The sequence below is a fragment of the Salmo salar genome, chromosome ssa26, assembly GCF_905237065.1.
Source record: "Salmo salar chromosome ssa26, Ssal_v3.1, whole genome shotgun sequence".
Classification (NCBI taxonomy): domain Eukaryota; kingdom Metazoa; phylum Chordata; class Actinopteri; order Salmoniformes; family Salmonidae; genus Salmo; species Salmo salar.
Window position 1 is genome coordinate 10,787,901 of NC_059467.1, and position 18,185 is coordinate 10,806,085.

The following is an 18,185-nucleotide window of genomic DNA, read 5'->3' on the forward strand; positions in this document are numbered from 1 at the left end:
TAGTGTTTCAATTGTGGGGGTGGCAATATTGCTGGAGATCAGAAATGGACACCTGCTCTTTCCAGGACATAGACTGACCAGGTGAATCCAGGAGAAAGCTATGATCCCTTATCGATGTCACATGTTAAATTAACTCAATATTAGGAAGGTGGCCTTAATGTTTTCTACACTCAGTTAGATCAGGTCCTCAGGAGCCAGAGAGGTGTCAGTTTTTCCCCATCCCTAGAAAACACAGCTGATTAAACAAATTGCATTCTAAACTGAAGATCATGAATAGTTGATTACTGGAGTTCGTGTGTTATCTGGGTCTGGGGCAAAAGTGTGACACCAACCAGGCCTCCGAGGACTTGAGTTGCCCATCCCTGGGTTAGATGGTGGTGCAATTTGTTTATTTTTCCATTTCCCTTTTCTTTGTGAACGAATGTGCAATGCACGTTCCAAACTGTGAGAGGCAGCAATACGCAACATAGTATCTACTCTGCCAGAAAGCACAGGAAGAAGAGGCGCAGTTCAGACACACAAGCAGCCCTGGGTACTTGCACAACCCACTGTTTATTTCCGTGTTACTTCCTTGTTCTGTCTAGTCTCTGGTGTTTTTCCGGAGAGAAATATGTAAACAGCGGTAACATTTTTTGATTCGTCTACATAAGTCTAATCGTTTTTTTCTTTAGATCCCCGGCTTGCGGTTACTGATTGGGACAGACCCGCTGAGGAGATCAGGAGCTGTAGGACTTCTTCGCCCCAGTACTTCTCGTCGATGGCAGACTCCCGAGAAAGAAGGAAAACTGGCGAAGATGAGCCTCAGGGTGCATTCGGGGGTGAAGGTAAATATGAATAGGCGCATGAGACTTTGAAAGGTCGTCACCTAAATGTCTTAAAATCAAAAATATTGTCAACTAACTAACTATGAGCTCCCGTCAGAATCCTTACTTGCGGTCGAAGCTAGACTTCATGTTGTTCTCTGCTCTCTCAGCATGTAGGCCTAGTTCTAGACTAATTAGCGAAATGGTGAAAAGTCTTAGTGAGGTCGGCTATTTCAAAAATAAAAAAATCTAGCACTAACAATCTAGAACTATTTTGGCCTACACACTTTGGGCTTGGAAGTCCATAGGAATATCCTCTGACGTCACTTCACTGTAACAAATGTGAATCAAAAAGTGTAGTACGAGGTCGGAACTCTAGAAAGAGGCCAGAGTTGGAATTCCGAGTTGTATGACTGTTCAAATAGATTTTTTTTTCCCGAGTTCCCAGTGGTTTTGAATGCACTGAAGTTGGAAGTCAGATTTCCCGAGTTCCCAGTTGTTTTGAACGCGGCATAACTCTAACCCCCAAGTACAGTGAAGTACAAAGTCTACATCATAAAGTAAACATGTAGGTCCTGGGAGTGAGAAAGTATATACCAATTGAATTGGAGCACAATGCGTGATTAAACACGTCTATCGAATCACCACAATAAACTGTCATGTCATTAAACATTGATAATAAAAACATAAAATCACTAACAAAATCTTTGTAACAGATGTCAACGACGACAGAATTATGGAACAAGGAGCTATTGTTTTAAGAGGGTAAATAAACTTGGCACTATTACCATTAGTATCCATCCTGATTATCACATTATCCATTTTAACACAAAAATATTTTTTTAATCCATGAAGGTATGTCATAGAGAGGATCAGTGCAGAAAACCCAGCGAGGCATTTGGCTCCAGAGGACCTTGGTGGCAGACCCAACGAACAAGAGGACCACCAAGTCAAAGACGTGGTACACCAGCTGCTGCTGATCGCTGATGACCTGAACAGAAATGCTGAGCTACAACAGTATGACATGATTTTCTTCTGAATTAGCATATTAGCTACAATGCCTTCAAAAAGTATTCATAGCCCTTGACTTATTCAAAGTGTTGTTGTGTTTCAGCCTGAATTCAAAATGGGTTACATTTTTGTTTTTCTCACCCATCTACACACAATATCCCATAATGACAAAAGTGTGTATATATATATTTTTTTTTTTATGTTTGCAAATTGATTGAAAGTTAAATACAGAAATAGCTCATTTACATAACTATTCACACCCTTGAGTCAATACTTTGTACAATCACCTTTGGCAGTGATTACAGCTGTGAGTCTTTCTGGGTAAATCTCAAAGTGCTTTCCACACCTGGACATTTCCCCATTATTGTTTTCAAAATTCTTCAAGCACTGTCAAATTGGTTGTTGATCATTACTAGACAACCATTTTCAGGTCTTGCCATAGATTTTCAAGTAGATTTAACTCAAAACTGTAACTCAGTGTAACAGTGTAGGTTCCGTCCCTCTCTTCGCCCCAACCTGGGCTTGAACCAGGGACCCTTGCACACATCAACAACTGACACCCACGAAGCATCGTTACCCATCGCGCCACAAAAGCCACGGCCCTTGCAACGCAAGGGGAAACCCTACTTCAGGTCTCAGAGCAAGTGACGTCACCGATTGAAACACTATTAGCGCGCACCACCGCTAACTAACTAGCCATTTCACATCGGTTACATCAGCAACTCAGGAACATTCACTATCTTCTTGGTAAGCAACACCAGTGTAGACTTGGGTTTGTGTTTTAGGTTATTGTCCTGCTGAAAGGTGAATTAATCTCCCAGTGTCTGGTGGAAAGCAGACTGAACCAGGTTTTCCTCTAGGATTTTGCCTGTGCTTAGCTCCGTTCCATTCCATTTCTGTTTTATATTGACAAACTCCCCAGTCCTTAACGATTACAAGCATACCCATAACATGATGCAGCCACCACTATGCTTGAAAATATGGAGAGTGATACTCAGTAATGTTTTGTATTGGATTTGCCTTACTTTAGTGCCTTGTTGAAAACAGGATGCATGTTTTGCAATATTTGTTTTCTGTACAGGCTTCCATCTATTTAAATCAAATCAAATTGTATTCGTCACATGCGCTGATAGAACAGCAGTAAAGTAACAATTGCGAGGCTATATACAGGGGGTACCGGTACAGAGTCTGTGTGCGGGGGGACCAGTTAGTCGAGGTAATATTTACATATATGTAGAGTTATTAAAGTGACTATGCATAGATAATAACAGTGTAGCAGCAGTGTAAAGGGGGGGCAGGGGGGGGGCAATGAAAATAGTCTGGGTAGCCATTTCATTAGATGTTCAGGAGTCTTTATGCCTTGGGGGTAGAAGCTGTTTAGAAGCCTCTTGGACTTAGACTTACCAATTGCCGTGCAGTAGCAGAGAGAACAGTATGACTAGGGTGGCTGGAGTCTTTGACAATTTTTAGGGCCTTCCTCTGACACTGCCTGGTATAGAGGTCCTGGATGGCAGGAAGCTTGGCCCCAGTGATGTACTGGGCCGTACCCACTACCCTCTGTAGTGTCTTTCTGTCGGAGGCCAAGCAGTTGCCATACCAGGCAGTGATGCAACCCGTCAGGATGCTCTTGATGGTGCAGCTGTAGAACCTTTTTGAGGATCTGGTTAGTATTGTGGAGTAACTATAATGTTGTGGATCCATCCTCCGTTTTCTCCTATCACAGCGTTTAAACTCAGTAACTGTTTTAAAGTCACCATTGGCCTCATGGTGAAATCCTTGAGCGGTTTCCTTCCTCTCTGGCAACTGAGTTAGGAAGGAAGCCTGTATCTTTGTAATGACTGGGTGTATTGATACACAATCCAAAGTGTAATTAATAACTTCACCATGCTCAAATGGATATTCAATGTCTTGTTTTGTTTTTTACCCATCTACCCTTTGCGAGGCATTGGAAAACCTCCCAGGTCTTCGTGGTTGAATCTGTTTGAAATTCACTGCTCGACTGCGGGACCTTACAATTATCTGTACGTGTGGGGTACAGAGATGAGGTCGTCATTGAAAAATCATGTTAAACACTTATTGCACACAGTGAGTTCATGTAACTTGTTAAGCACATTTTTACTCCTGAACTTACAGTATTTAGGCTCCCCATAACAAAGGGGGTGAATACATAGACTCATTCCATTTCAGCTTTTAAGTTTTAATTAATTTGTAAACATTTTGAAAAACAGATTATGGGGTATTGTGTGTAGGCCAGTGACCCAAAAAATCTAAATGTAATCAATTTTAAATTCAGACTGTAATACAACAACATGTGGAAGAAGTCAAGAGGTGTGAATACTTTCTGAAGGCACTGTATTTGGCTGGTCTATGTGATGGTGGTTTTATGTACAAATATTTTACTCAGACAACAAAGATTGTAAGCCTGGATGTGAACACAAATGAGTATATTCCCATATCCTATTGTAGTGGTCTGGCAAATTTTCATCAAATTAAGAACTTTATTATTTTGTCATTGAGAAACATGAAACATGGAAAAAGAAACTCTTCCTCAGTTTCTAATGATTTGTTTCTCCTTCCTCTGACAGCCTAATAAGCAGAGTCCAGGTAAACTGTGCCCAGGATGTGTTCTTCTCAGTGGCCAGGGAAATCTTTGCAGATGGTATCAACTGGGGCAGAGTGGTCTCCCTGTTTCACTTGGCCTACAAGCTTATTTACAAGGTAACACCCAGAATGTGCATGTCACTGAATATGAAATCATTGAAACGTTCAAATGTAAAGCAGAATGAATCTCCCCTCACTATATATGTATTTATTTGTTATCCCCCTTTCCAAGGCACTGACACAGAACCACTTAGAAATCATCAAGAAGGTTATTAGCTGGGTATTACAGTTCATCAGGGAAAATGTCTCCGCTTGGATCCGACAGCAAGGAGGATGGGTGAGTACCCTGCTGGAGTATGCCAACATACCCACCCATGAAGACTCCACCGCCAGATTTACAATGAGACCATATTTTATTTATTAATACCACAAGAGCAGAGACAGTGTCACAATCAGTACATACATGTAGTAAAGAGATCAATTGAAAACAGACCGTGGGGGATAGAGGAAGGACGCCGTCATTGATGCCCATTCAACAACAAAAAAAGCTGATCTGACAAAGTAGATATTCGTCAAATCTGTCATGATGTCCTAAATGTTAACCACCATTCGGATAAGCTGATAGCATAGCTAGCCATATAGCAATCAGTGGTGGTCTTTTAAGTTGTCTTTAAGTGTAATGCAATTGATTGGTAAAGATGACGTGAACATGTATAAACAATAACCTAAATGTAGGCTAACTTTGGGCGGTAATGAGGAGATTCTGGATCTGTCCCCCACAGCGTTTCCATGGCCTGTCCATTGTTTTGGACGTGCTCTTAACTGATCCATTCAAGAATGCACATCTGACAAGTATAGACATAAGTCACACGCCCATCTGACAAAACAAAAATGTAAAGGATGCTAGTTGAAACGTTCTTGTTCATACTGCGTATGGTGACTCACATGCACATGCATGCACATCAAGAGAAGGAGCACTCACTCCTACTGAAATACGACCATGCACATATGTGTACTCAAGACAGCATTGTGTGCACATGTAATGCGGAGGCTCCGGAAGGAGGTCCTGCTTGGGGGGGGTTGACAGTTTTAAAACACAGATGGAGTTCTTAAATGCAGCTGCACCAGGGGTTGGAGGGGGTGTTGGAGAGAGACTTCAAACGTCGCACAGCACATTGGGGCCATTGGCCTATGCAGGCAGGTAGTTCCGATGTGGGCAGCACCGAGTGCAACTACCTGGGCCAAGTCACAGTACTGTTAGTTCATAAAGCTAAGCCTGTTTGATGATGCGTAACCTTGCCTCACACCTATAGATCCCAGAACTAGCACTAGGCTTTAGCTCAGCAGGCTGAATGGTATTGGAGTCCATCCTATGACTATGGTTAGTAGGGACAATGTAATGGTGGTTGACTTTTTCTTTTTGCTCGCAGGAGGCGGTTGTTAGCACTGTGTCACATTGGCGTACGGTGTCGCTTGTGGCTGCAGTGGCTTTCGTGGCGGTCATGGTTTACTGGAGGAAAACACGCTGACGTCTCAGGAAGTGCCCTTGGTGAAATCAAAGTGCTCTTAAAATTTGGACATTTCTCTGGGAACGGGTTAAATGTTAAACGGGTTCATATGTTATGTCCTGTGCAGTAGATTTGACTTTGGGGGCAATGGTGACATAGCAATCTTGTTTTATATGTTGAATTGATCTGAGAAGGAACAGTTGGTGCCTTTTGGTACAGTACTCCACACTGAGAAAGTATTTATTAGTACCAATGTGAAACTGTATTTTTCTATTGCGCAAAAAAAAGAACCTTGTAAGGTGTTTTATTGAACAATGTTTTTTGAACATTAGATGTTTTATTGAATCCCTAATCTTCTATTGATTTGGAATTAAAAGTAAGCCACTACAATTTTTTCAAAGCTCTAAATATATATAATTTTTATGTTTCTGAATGGAACAAATGTCTTTTAAATCGTGGCAAACATGCACACACGTTTAATAAAAATACTTGTGCCAAAGCAAAGTAATAATGAATTTGTAATTTACTGTTTTGAACTCCACTTCCTGAGTAAAGTTTAGTTTTGTACCCTGCTTCCTTTATCATTGTTTGGCCAGACCCCTCTTTCGCTAAGATGTTTTATGACAGAAGTTTAGGTTCCTTCTCATTAAACCTGAAAGAATTGCCCAATCTCAAGGGTGGGCAATCTTACCCAGCAAAGGCTTTTATTCCAGCCTAGAGGTAACACACCTGATTCCACTAATCAATCTTGTATAACGGAATGACATGCAGTACTATGCTTAAACCACAAGATGTCGTAGTACTCTTATGAGAAACATGTCGGCGTATTCTAAACAAAATTGGAATTGTACATTCGTTTAGAATATTTCACAAACCCAATTTAGTCTGCGATATAAATTGATAGAAGCCTTTCACCCAATCCTTTCTTGCTTCTTCTAACCAAGGCCATGATGACCATTGTGGATATGTTTTATTATAACAAGTTTACCTGAGATGCAGGTGCAAGACTCTAGCCCAGACACAAAAAAAAAAGCAAATTGAGGTGCGGGTGGGATTACAGATATTTTACCCCCCACATTTCCCTCCCCCCCTCATCACTGATGTTTTATTGTATTGATATTACCAAGAATATGGTGTTATTTTTTTTATTTGACCTTTATTTAACTAGGCAAGTCAGTTAAGAACAAATTCTTATTTACAATGACGGTCTACCCCGGCCAAACCCTCCCCTAACCCGGACGACGCTGGGCCAATTGTGCGCTGCCCTATGGGAGTCCCGATCACGGCCAGTTGTGATACAGTCCGGGATCGAACCAGGGTCTGTAGTGACGCCTCTAGCACTGAGAAGCAGTGCCTTAGACCGCTGCGCCTCTCAGTCGTCCCAGTGTTGGCACAGCTGTGAAAGATTGTGCTGGTTGATCCTCAATGTGAGTGACAATGATGAAAGTCATGTAGGGAAGGTTGTCTGAACACTGGTTGTCACATGTCACAGGTGTGGCGTAATTTGTAGTATGGAGCACAGTGAAGGGGTGTCATTGAGGTACAGCACATTTCCTCAAACATACAGTAAGGCAAACTGCCTTCATACAAGATGTATCATTAACGTCTGCCTCCCCAGAACTGTTGTACCTTTTAGGAGTTTGTGTGGCCAGGATAGGTTGTGTATGCACTGTTAGTCCTTTACCTGTCTGACAAAATGAACCTGCTGGTGTTAAACTGAACATGATCAATGATATTACATAACAAATGCCTCTCAATGAACCTTATTAAGACTGCTCTGATCGCTAAAAGGAAATGGTGAACATGTATTAATCGTCTCAGTGGAAGTGTAATTAGCTTTATTCTCAACCAAGGGCCGGATTCAATCAGAACCGCAGGAAACGGACACTAATGAAACATTCTGTTGTTCCCTGCTCAAGGGAAGGTTTATTTACGATGACGGCCTACCCCGGCCAAACCCGGACGACGCTGAGCCAATTGTGCGCCGCCCTATGGGACTCCCAATCACGGTCGAATGTGATACAGCCTGGATTCGATTGTGTAATTATTTTATTTTTTAAATGCCAATGGTGCAGTGTGATTTTTATTGCGTCCCATTGGCAGTGTCCCTTGCACGTGACGATTCGCCACTGTCTGCACCTGTGTACTGCTTTGCCTGGCCCATCTCCAACAGACACAGCTGTGCAAATTGAACCAGTCTGAGCACAACATACAGGAAAAAAAGCGTGGGGATATGATAGAGCTCCCAAATGTTGCTCAGCAGATCAAAGGGGAACTCCTCCACAGTCGTTACACAATGTGTGAGTGCCTGACATGTGCATGGCATCCTCCTCTTCTACAACGTTCATTATTTGGGAAGTATTATTTACAAGGATGCAGCATTCAATGATTTTGAAGAATATTGGGTGTGCACGTTTTTAATTTTTTCTACCTCATGATTAATATCTTTTACCATTAGTCAGACTGTCCAACGGTAACCGGGGCGCCGATTTCTGGGCCCGGGAAAAGATTTAACTTTAATTTCCCCCCTCCCTATTGGTAACATACATTCTACATCAAACCATGAAACACCTGCTAAATCACATGCTCGACGGGCGTCTGTCATCTCACTCTAATTAGCCGACATCTTTAGCCAATCTGCTGAAAATGGCTGTCGCTATTGGTAACATACATTCTGCGTCAAACCATAAAACACCTGCCAGATCACATGCTCGACAGGCGTCTGTCATCTCGCTCTAGTTAGCCGACATCTTTAGCCAATCTGCTGAGCATGGCTGTCACTGGAAATCTCAGCCACGTGGTAAACACGGGGCTAATAACCAGTGATCCACACAACCTCTAAAAAGTGAAGGCAACCAAATAACACTCAGTGGTGCAGTAGATAGAGGAGAAACCCTGAGTGGCATCAGCCCAGTCATCACTGCGTTGTCAGAGAGGCTAACACACTGACGGTGGACTGGTCGCTGCACTCCTGCTATACATGCGCCATTTGTAAATGGATGGTCGTTTATGATTTAGGTCATTTCTATAAAATATCCGTTAGTACCACATGTGAACTTTGAACCACAGTTACCCCCCCCCTCATATGACATCAGAGGGTTAATAGTTGTGTGGTGGCAGCTAAAGCAAATTGAGAACTTCTAAAAGACTGCAATAGGGAAGGATTGCTCCATGATACTGAACAAAAGTTGGTGTGACCCATGTGGTCCTCTGTAGCTCAGTTGGTAGTGCATGGCTCTTGCAATGCCAGGATAGCGTTGGGACCACCTAAAAATCAAAAATGGATGCACGCGTGAGTGAGTTCGCTTTGGATAAAAGTGTCTGCTAAATGGCATATATTATATATTATCATGGTAGCTTATGGCATACTGATGTAAGTAAGGAAACAAATACCATTTCATGAAGTGCCGTACTTCAAGCTTCAAGGTCCCCAACTCAAAGGTGAATGGCATTGCTGTGATAGTCAAAGCAAACAGAAATGGGCCAATTCTATTTGCCTGTTTCTCTGACTTTTAGAGCAGATACACATCTTAAGGGGTTATTTAGGATCACTTAGTCATCTCGGTGAGAGTCAACCACCTATGGGTTCCCTTCTGCACCTGTTCAAACCCCAGGGTCTCCTCACCACAGTGGATACCAGGGGGGAAGAACACAACGCAAACCACTGGCACGTAGTGAGGGCAATGTACTGGAAGAAAACAAACAGAAAAGGACCCAAAAAAAGCTGAGCACATGTTTAGAATTATATTATCAGAAAAGCTGCTTTACTATGAACAAACAGGCCAACTTTGCCTAAATCCCAACTGGACAATGTCATTAAGACAATTCACTCTACAATAGTCTTCATGTGGACATATTACATTAAAGCAGTATCCATGATCATCATTGAAACAAGCTTGGCAATGGAAGAGTACGTTGGGGATAGCTAACCTCTCCATTAGGGAAAAACTCAAATAGAATGAGATTATGCAATTTAGTAACAGATGGTCTAATACCATCATAATGAGCGTCTACATCAAAGGATGTTGTAAGACTGTTGATAAGGTGATATTTTGTGCAAAGAGAGAAGACTTTTGGTCTGAAGCCCGGTATGTGCTCTGTGTTTGTGTCACAGCACCTGGCCATTCATTTACCCTTTTTTTCAATGGATAAAATACAGTTTTTTGTGTTAAACTTTTTGTAAATTATATTTCTACAAACTTACACAAAGAGCAAAGTAAATTAGGTCCCACTTTAAACAAACAACATCACCAGGCTTAATGAAGCATTCATAAACTGTTTTTTAAGGCCTATGCATCATACCGTTTATAAGCATATGTCATACTATATAGAGGCTAAGTGGATGAGACTATAAAGGGTGGCAAAAGGCTTATGTCACATTTGGAAAAGCAGCAGATGTGAGGGCCTTTTATCACCCATTATGCTCTATGACTTATAAATGACTTGCGAGGCATATGTATATAGTGCCGATGAACACTTTATGAATCTACTGTAACGGACATTAGACTTCTTGGCAGTATAAGGGCAAAAGTTTCTGAGAATAACAAAAAGTGGCCCTCTAAAATGTCTTTGTAGTTAGACTCTATCCCACCAGATGTCAGTATTCTTTGTTTGTAACTGTTCGGTAACTTCCTATTTTCCAGAAGAGACTATTCATGTGCTATGCAAGATAGCATTGTTGCAATTATAAATAAAGTATTGTCACATTTGAGAATAAATACTTTTTTTTTAATCACTGGAGAACACAGCTTAGAAAGAATCTCAGAGCCAATACTTAGCAGTATCTTAGTTCTCTTCTTGAGTTTTAAAAACTTTGCAACTTTTCATTACCCATCATTTGAATATTTTTGATTACCACTGACATTGCGTGTATATCTGAACAATATTTAATAAGTGTCAGTATCATTGGTAGATCGATACATTATATGAAATCTTATTGTGCATACCAAGAATATATTATTATATCATTGCAAGGAGAACGTGTTCTCCTGGACAGAGAAAAAGGAGACAACGCCATTGTAACAAATTTCTATGTTCAGCTTTCTGAAACATTTAGAAACACAAAAATGGTGCGCTAGATATGACAATGTATAAATATCCCTCTTATCTTTATTAATAGGGAACCAGTGAATGGTTGTGCCACTGTTCCATGGTCACTTCAAATTCCATTCTGACAGCAAGGGCACTTAAAGCACTCTCAAGTGTTCATTCATGATCAACCTACAGCAATGTGAGGTTCAGCCAAACGCTTTTTTTTTTTTCTTCATTTCTTTTTTTTCCTTTTTTAAGTTGAGCGGTTCACGGCAGTTATTCGAGACAAATTATCAACACTGAGGGATCCTTCAACTCCGATGTCGTCTAAGGAGGAACCTTTAACCCATTGTGTGCCTCTAATCCTCAACTCCCACCCCCGTGACCCCTGTTCACGTCTCTGCTGCAGGGGAGGCCGACGACATGGCAGCCAGACTCTACACTCATTAGATAAATCCTCATCACTCGTTGTGATTATATTTGACGATATAGACACGTGTACTGAGCAAGACAACCCCAAGAAAAACATTGTCACAACATTATGCCCTAAAGGAAGTAAGGCATCAGACCAGTGCATGGACCAGGCTGCTGTGCAGTGCCGTTCAGCATCACCTAGTGTTTCCGTGGTTGGTTGGGTTAAAGCTTAGAGGGAGTTAATGCTCCTCCTGTGTGACCTATAATCCGCTGCTCCCTCTCGCTGGCTCTCCTGTTCAACTGAATGGAGAACTTGGGAGGTGGGTGAAAGGGAACAATTGTTATAGCTGGGGTGAACCTGCCTTTCAGACACTGTCTGTCTGCCCCTTGCCAGCTGTGCAGTTAGTGTTAGGGGATTTGTGATAATTTTCCCCACAGGGCCCTGTCCTCAACTTTGGTTAGGGAGTACTAACGGCTAGACTATGGGGAAAATGACCCCCTGCCTCTTCCAATAGATCTCCATGGGGCTTGCTGGGAGGCAACACTGCTCGGTGGTCTTACCCAACCCGAGGCCCCTCTGAAGGAATGCCTGAGAGAAGAGCCTTCATTGGTGATACAGCTCACTTTTTAAATGAGTGTATTTACAATGCAAACCATAATTGAATAACCTTTTCCACAATTGTAAGATTGTTGACTGCCAAGTGAAATCATTACATTATCCCAGTTTGAACAGATAGATAGATGTGATGTCAGATGTCTTCCACCAGATAGGAAATTGGACCAAGCTACCCTCTGTGACTATAGTTTTGCTGTGATTATTTGCTGCAGCCGATTTGCCTGGGAAAGGTCGACTTGCGTCAACCACCTCAAATAGGATACATGTCGGTGTGGTAGGGTTCTTAAACAGGTTCTTTCTAGTTCCCATCTGATACGATCCTAGCCTCTAGATCCACCTGTCTCACATCTGGTCAGTCTTATCTCCAGTGACTGACCAGGTCAAGGACTGACCTCTTGTCCCACACCGACATACTAAGATAACTTTGTTTCCCTGGTGGTAAAATGAGTATTTATAGAAATGCCAGCTTCACATGTTAAAACACCATAGGCCTTCTGACAGGACTGGACAGGGCCTGTAAAGCATCTGTCTTATTTATTTTAACACTGCTGGCCGCCCGGCCGGCATGCTCTCAGTCTGTCCTGCAGCAGGCAGCACACAGGACAGTTCTCAGGATTACAGAGGGAACTTAAGGTGTCCCTCAGATATTTTGTCAGCTAAGGGATCACTGGAGCTGGCATCTGACTGAGTGTAAGTATGTCATGACTGTGGTCGACATTCTAGGAGGCTCCATGAACGAGAGAGATTGATTATCGCCCCAGAATGTGGAGTGAGCATTCGGATTTCCAAGAAGAGGGGCGCTAATGTTTTATTCCTCCTTATTGAACTGTTGGTCATAAGAGCAGTCACATATTTCATCACGGGACATTCACTGCTGGGATATTTATGGTGTTTAAATTTAGAGAGGGCTGTGAAAAAAAAATGCCTCCCTCTGAACACTGGCAGACAGTATATCACTGAACCCCAGCGATGGTGGCCCTCAGATCTCTGTAACAAACTGACGCTGAGCCTCCCCATGAACATTTAGAACATGTAAAGTCAGCAACGCAACATAAAACGTACTTGTTTCTTTGAAGACAACTGATGTCTTCAGAGAACAAGACACAAGACAGTGGTGCAAACGCTCAGCTGCAGCTCTTGTGGGATCATTTACAACATCCCTCCTCCTCCCCCGAGCCACCACTACCAACCAACAGCTTACTTACGTATCTGTGAGTGACAACGCTGCGTGGTTCACTGATATAATAATGTAAGCCGTGGTGATGGATTGGATTTTGTTCACCAGATATGTTTATCTTGTTGCTTTCAAAGCATCTGCCTGACCCGCTGACATGGATGAAGGTGGCACCGCGTGCACTGGCTACCACCAAATACTAACAGGTCACGACCTTGACAAGATCCAATGAGAGACTGAGAGTTCAGATCACAACCCTTACTCACCAAGATACTAACCCCCCCAACAAAGGCTCGCCGCTCAACAAAGACGACACAATTGGAAAACAGGAATGCAGGGGCTAAAAAGAGGGGGGGATAAGAAACAAATCCCATTTGATGCAAAGTTGGTCAATGGCTATTTAACTCAGAGCATGCTTTGAGGAGTATATGGACTGTGACTTTCAGGCCCTGTTTGCACAAAAGTGATGCACCTTTGAAAAGGATCTGAATTGACAGCTTTTTCTCGCTCTGTGTGGTTCAGGCCAGCCCTGAGACACTCATATCACTCGGGTGTGACGGCAGAGAGAGGAGTTACACTTTGAAAACACACACAGGGTCCTCGGCCCTGGCTTTTGTTCCCGGTTGCGGTCCACTGTTCCTGCTCGTCGCAAAAAGACAATAAGGGGGCAGCCACTGGATTGGCTGCCTCCGAATCAAATAGCGAACAGCCGTCGATGCAGAACTAATCTGTGAAGAGGTCTTTCCTGTGTGATAACCCCCCCACCCTTCAACCCTCCCTCCTCAAACCAGAAACCTAATCTTTGATGGGAAATGACAAAAAAAGTAACCAGCTTTAAGCATAGCTCGATTTTTTTCATTAGTTTGAAGGCTCCCATTTGGGATGTTCCTACTTATTTGATGTGGCAGCAATTAGTGAGAGACTTTTGTGCTCCGTGAAGATGGAGCGGCCCACTTCAATGATCACGTTTATGCTCTGAATAGAAAACCAAAAAACCCAATTGGACAGATAACATGTTCACATCAAACAGCAAACCGCTTACACTGTTACTGTTATGGCTTGCTTGTCTTTTATGGTGACGAGAAGCAGGGTTACTTTTCCCATGAGAAGGCTCGTCGGTTAGCAGAGTGACATCATAGGGTGCCCATGGTCTGCGCCCACCTCCAGACACTAGGGTGCTCCCATTTCTGTGTGCACCTACGTCCATCACTGCCTGCTGCTTTGATTTCTCCTCGCTTTAATGGACCCATTGAGCAATAACAGCCATTAGGAGCCATGTTGGAGGCCATGCTTTCACTGGCTCAAACTGGGTGGCGATCTTTCAAATAACCAAAGGCACAAGGTTGCACCTTTGCCCTCAATCTACTGGACACAAATTCATACAATAGGCCAACTAACTGTCATACTTGTAGCCTACATGTATCTCAAACTCTGCATCTATTGACTGATACTTGATGATCAAAAATGTAATATTAACTATCCATATTATATCAACGCTTCCTAACTCCTATTTAGCTGGTCTAAGTCTCCAAAAAATGTGACAGTAGTTGTTTTCTGTGAGTTATGTTAGAAACGTGCTAGTTGTTCGAATCACTCTGGATCCAATTACAGCCACTGAGTGAAAAAGACAACTCTGTTTCAGAGGCACATGCTGAAAGATTAATTTGGCTCGTTAGAACATGTTCCCTGCCTTTGTTTTAGCTGTCAGAAGTGTGTATTCTCTTACCACTGGGTGCTCTGCTCATTGTAGAAGTGATTTGTTAATGGACACACAATGTAAGAGCTGGTGATTATGAGAGTGAAAGACGTTGGGTGAAATAATAAACTATTCACACCCCTTGACTTTTTCCACATTTAGTTGTGTTACAGCCTGAATTTACAATTTATTAAATTTAGATTTTTTGGGGTCATTTGCCTACACACAATACCTATAAGGTCAAATAGAATTGTTTTTCAACATTTTTACAAATGTATTAAAAATTAAAAGCTGAAATGTCTTGAGTCAATAAGTATTCAACCCCTTTGTTATGGCAAGCCTAAATAAGCTCAGGAGTAAAAATTTGCTGAACAAGCCCCGTCAATTGAACATGATTTTGGAATTACTACTTCATCTCTGTAGCCTATTCATACAATTATCTGTAAGGTCCCTCAGTCAAGCAGTGAATTTCAAACACAGATTCAACCACAAAGACCAGGGAGGTTTTCCAATGCCTCGCAATGAAGGGCACATATTGATAGATGGGAAAAATGAAAAAACAGACATTGAATATCTCTTCGAACATGGTGCAGTTTTTAATTACACTTTGGATGGTGTATCAATACACCAGTCACTACAAAGATACAGGCGTCCTTCCTAGCTCAGTTGCTAAAGAGGAAGGAAACCGCTCAGGGATTTCACCATCAGGCCAATGGTGACTTTAAACAGTTACAGAATTTAGTGGCTGTGATAGGAGAAAACTGAGGATGGATCAACAACATTGTAGTTATTAACCTAATTGACAGTGAAAAGAAGGAAGCCTGTACAGAATACAAATATTTAGGATAAGAAATAAATGGGATGGAGCTAAGCACAAGCAAAATCTTAGGAAAACCTGGTTCAGTCTGCTTTCCACCAGACACTTTCAGCAGGACAATAACCTAAAACACAAGGCCAAATCTACACTGGAGTTGTTTACCAAGAAGACAGTGAATGTTCCTGGGTGACCGAATTACAGTTTTGACTTAAATCTACTTGAACATCGATGGCAAGACCTGAAAATGGTTGTCGATCAACGATCAACCAACTTGACAGAGCTTGAAGAATTTTGAGAATAATAATGGGCAAATGTTGCACAATCCAAGTGTGAAAAGCTCTTAGAGACTTATCCAGATAGACTTGCAGCTGTAATTGCTGCCAAAGGTGCTTCTACAATTATTGACTCAGTGGTGTGAATACTTATGTAAATTAAATCTTTCTATATTTCATTTTCACTACATTTGTAAAAATCTCTAAAAACATGTTCTCTTTGTCATTGTGGGGTATTGTGTGTTGATGGGTGAGAAAAAAAAAATCTGTTTAATCCATTTTGAATTCTGGCTGTAACACAACAAAATGTGGATTAAGTCAAGGGGTACGAATACGTTCTGAAGGCACTTGTGGCTCTAACAACACTGTATTTCTAATGTTCTTGTTGACAGAGAACATGATCACTGCTTCAGAAACAGTATAATTTACAATAAGTAGGCAATCCTTTATTTGGAATTTATCAGCATCTACTGTGCATAATACCTTGAAGTCTGATGAATGTCCTTGTATGGTTTTCATAAAACTGCCTGGTGATTTGTACAAACTAAAGTAGATTTTTGACATGGATGGAGAAGGATGAGAGTTTGAACCATTTCATATGGATGTTTAGAGTACAACAGCAAACACCTTAAAGGCCCAATGCAGCCGTTTTTATATAATTTCAAAGTAACAATTAAGTACCTTACTGTATTCATTTAGGCAAAAATATACAGTACCTGTCAAAAGTTTGGACACACCTGCTCATTCAAGGGTTTTTCTTTATTTTTACTGTTTTCTACATTGTAGAATAATCGTGAAGGCATCAAAACTATGAAATAACACATATGGAAACATGTAGTAATAAATCAAAATATATTTTATTTTGAGATACTTCAAAGTAGACACCCTTTGCCTTGATGACAGCTTTGCACACTCTTGGCATTCTCTCAGCCAGATTCATGAGGGCGTCATTTAGCAGACGCTCTTATCCAGAGCGACTTAGAAATTGGTGCATTCACCTTATGATATCCAGTGGAACAACCACTTTACAATAGTACATCTATATCTTTTTTTTTCTCTATTTTTCTTTTTTCTTTATTTAACTGGGCAAGTCAGTTAAGAACAAATTCTTACTTTTCAATGACGGCCTAGGAACAGTGGGTTAACTGCCTTGTTCAGGGGCAGAACGACAGATTTCTACCTTGTCAGCTCAGGGATTTGAACTTGCAACCTTTCGATTACTAGCCCAATGCTCTAACCACTAGGCTACCCACAAAAGTTCATTTGTGGAATTTCTTTACTTCTTAATGCATTTGAGCCAATCAGTTGTATTGTGACAAGGTAGGGGTAGTATACAGAAGATAGCCCTATTTGGTAAAAGACCAAGTCCATATTATGGCAAGAACAGCTCAAATAAGCAACGAGAAACGACAGTCCACCATTATTTTAAGACATGAAGGTCAGTCAATACGGAAAATTTCAAGAACTTTGAAAGTTTCTTCAAGTGCAGTCGCAAAAACCGTCAAGTGCTATTATGAAACTGGCTCTCATGAGGACCGCCACAGGAAAGGAGGACCCAGAGTTACCTCTGCTGTAGAGGATAAGTTCATTAGTTACCAGCCTCAGCAATTGCAGCCCAAATAAAATGCTTCACAGAGTTCAAGTAACAGACATATCTCAACATCAACTGTTTAGAGGAGCTGCGTGAATCAGGCCTTCATGGTTGAATTGCTGCAAAGAAACCACTACTAAAGGACACCAACAAGAAGAAGAGACTTACTTGGGCCAAGAAACACGAGCAATGGACATTAGACCAGTGTAAATCTCTCCTTTGGTCTGATGAGTCCAAATTTGAGATTTTTGGTTCCAACCACCGCATGGTGGAGGATTTGTGATAGTGTGTGGGTGCTTTGCTGGTGACACTGTCTGTGATTTATTCAAGGCACACTTAACCAGCGATACGCCATCCCATCTGGTTTGCGCTTAGTGGGACTATCATTTGTTTTTCAACATGACAATGACCCAACATACCTCCAGGCTGTGTAAGGGCTATTTGACCAAGAAGGAGAGTGATGGAGTGCTGCATTAGATGACCTGGCGTCCAAAATGTCCACAATCACCCGACCTCAACCCAATTGAGATGGTTTGGGATGAGTTGGACCGCAGATGTAGAAAATTGTACAAATAAAGAAAAACCCTTGAATGAGTAGGTATGTCTAAACTTTTGACTGGTACTGTATTTTGAGCCAAAACTAGGGCCCGG

The 18,185-nt window shown here is 41.7% G+C and overlaps 1 protein-coding gene across 1 annotated transcript; it reads left to right on the forward strand.

Moving 5' to 3' along the window:
- Positions 1-456: 456 nt before the first annotated feature.
- LOC106587134 (apoptosis regulator BAX) lies at positions 457-6,495 on the forward strand. Its single transcript, XM_014175180.2, has 7 exons — positions 457-532; positions 672-824; positions 1,520-1,568; positions 1,659-1,820; positions 4,400-4,532; positions 4,648-4,752; positions 5,846-6,495. The coding sequence occupies exons 2-7, from the start codon at positions 758-760 to the stop codon at positions 5,942-5,944; spliced, it is 615 nt and encodes a 204-aa protein (XP_014030655.1). The 5' UTR covers positions 457-532; positions 672-757; the 3' UTR covers positions 5,945-6,495.
- The last annotated feature ends 11,690 nt before the right edge of the window (positions 6,496-18,185 follow it).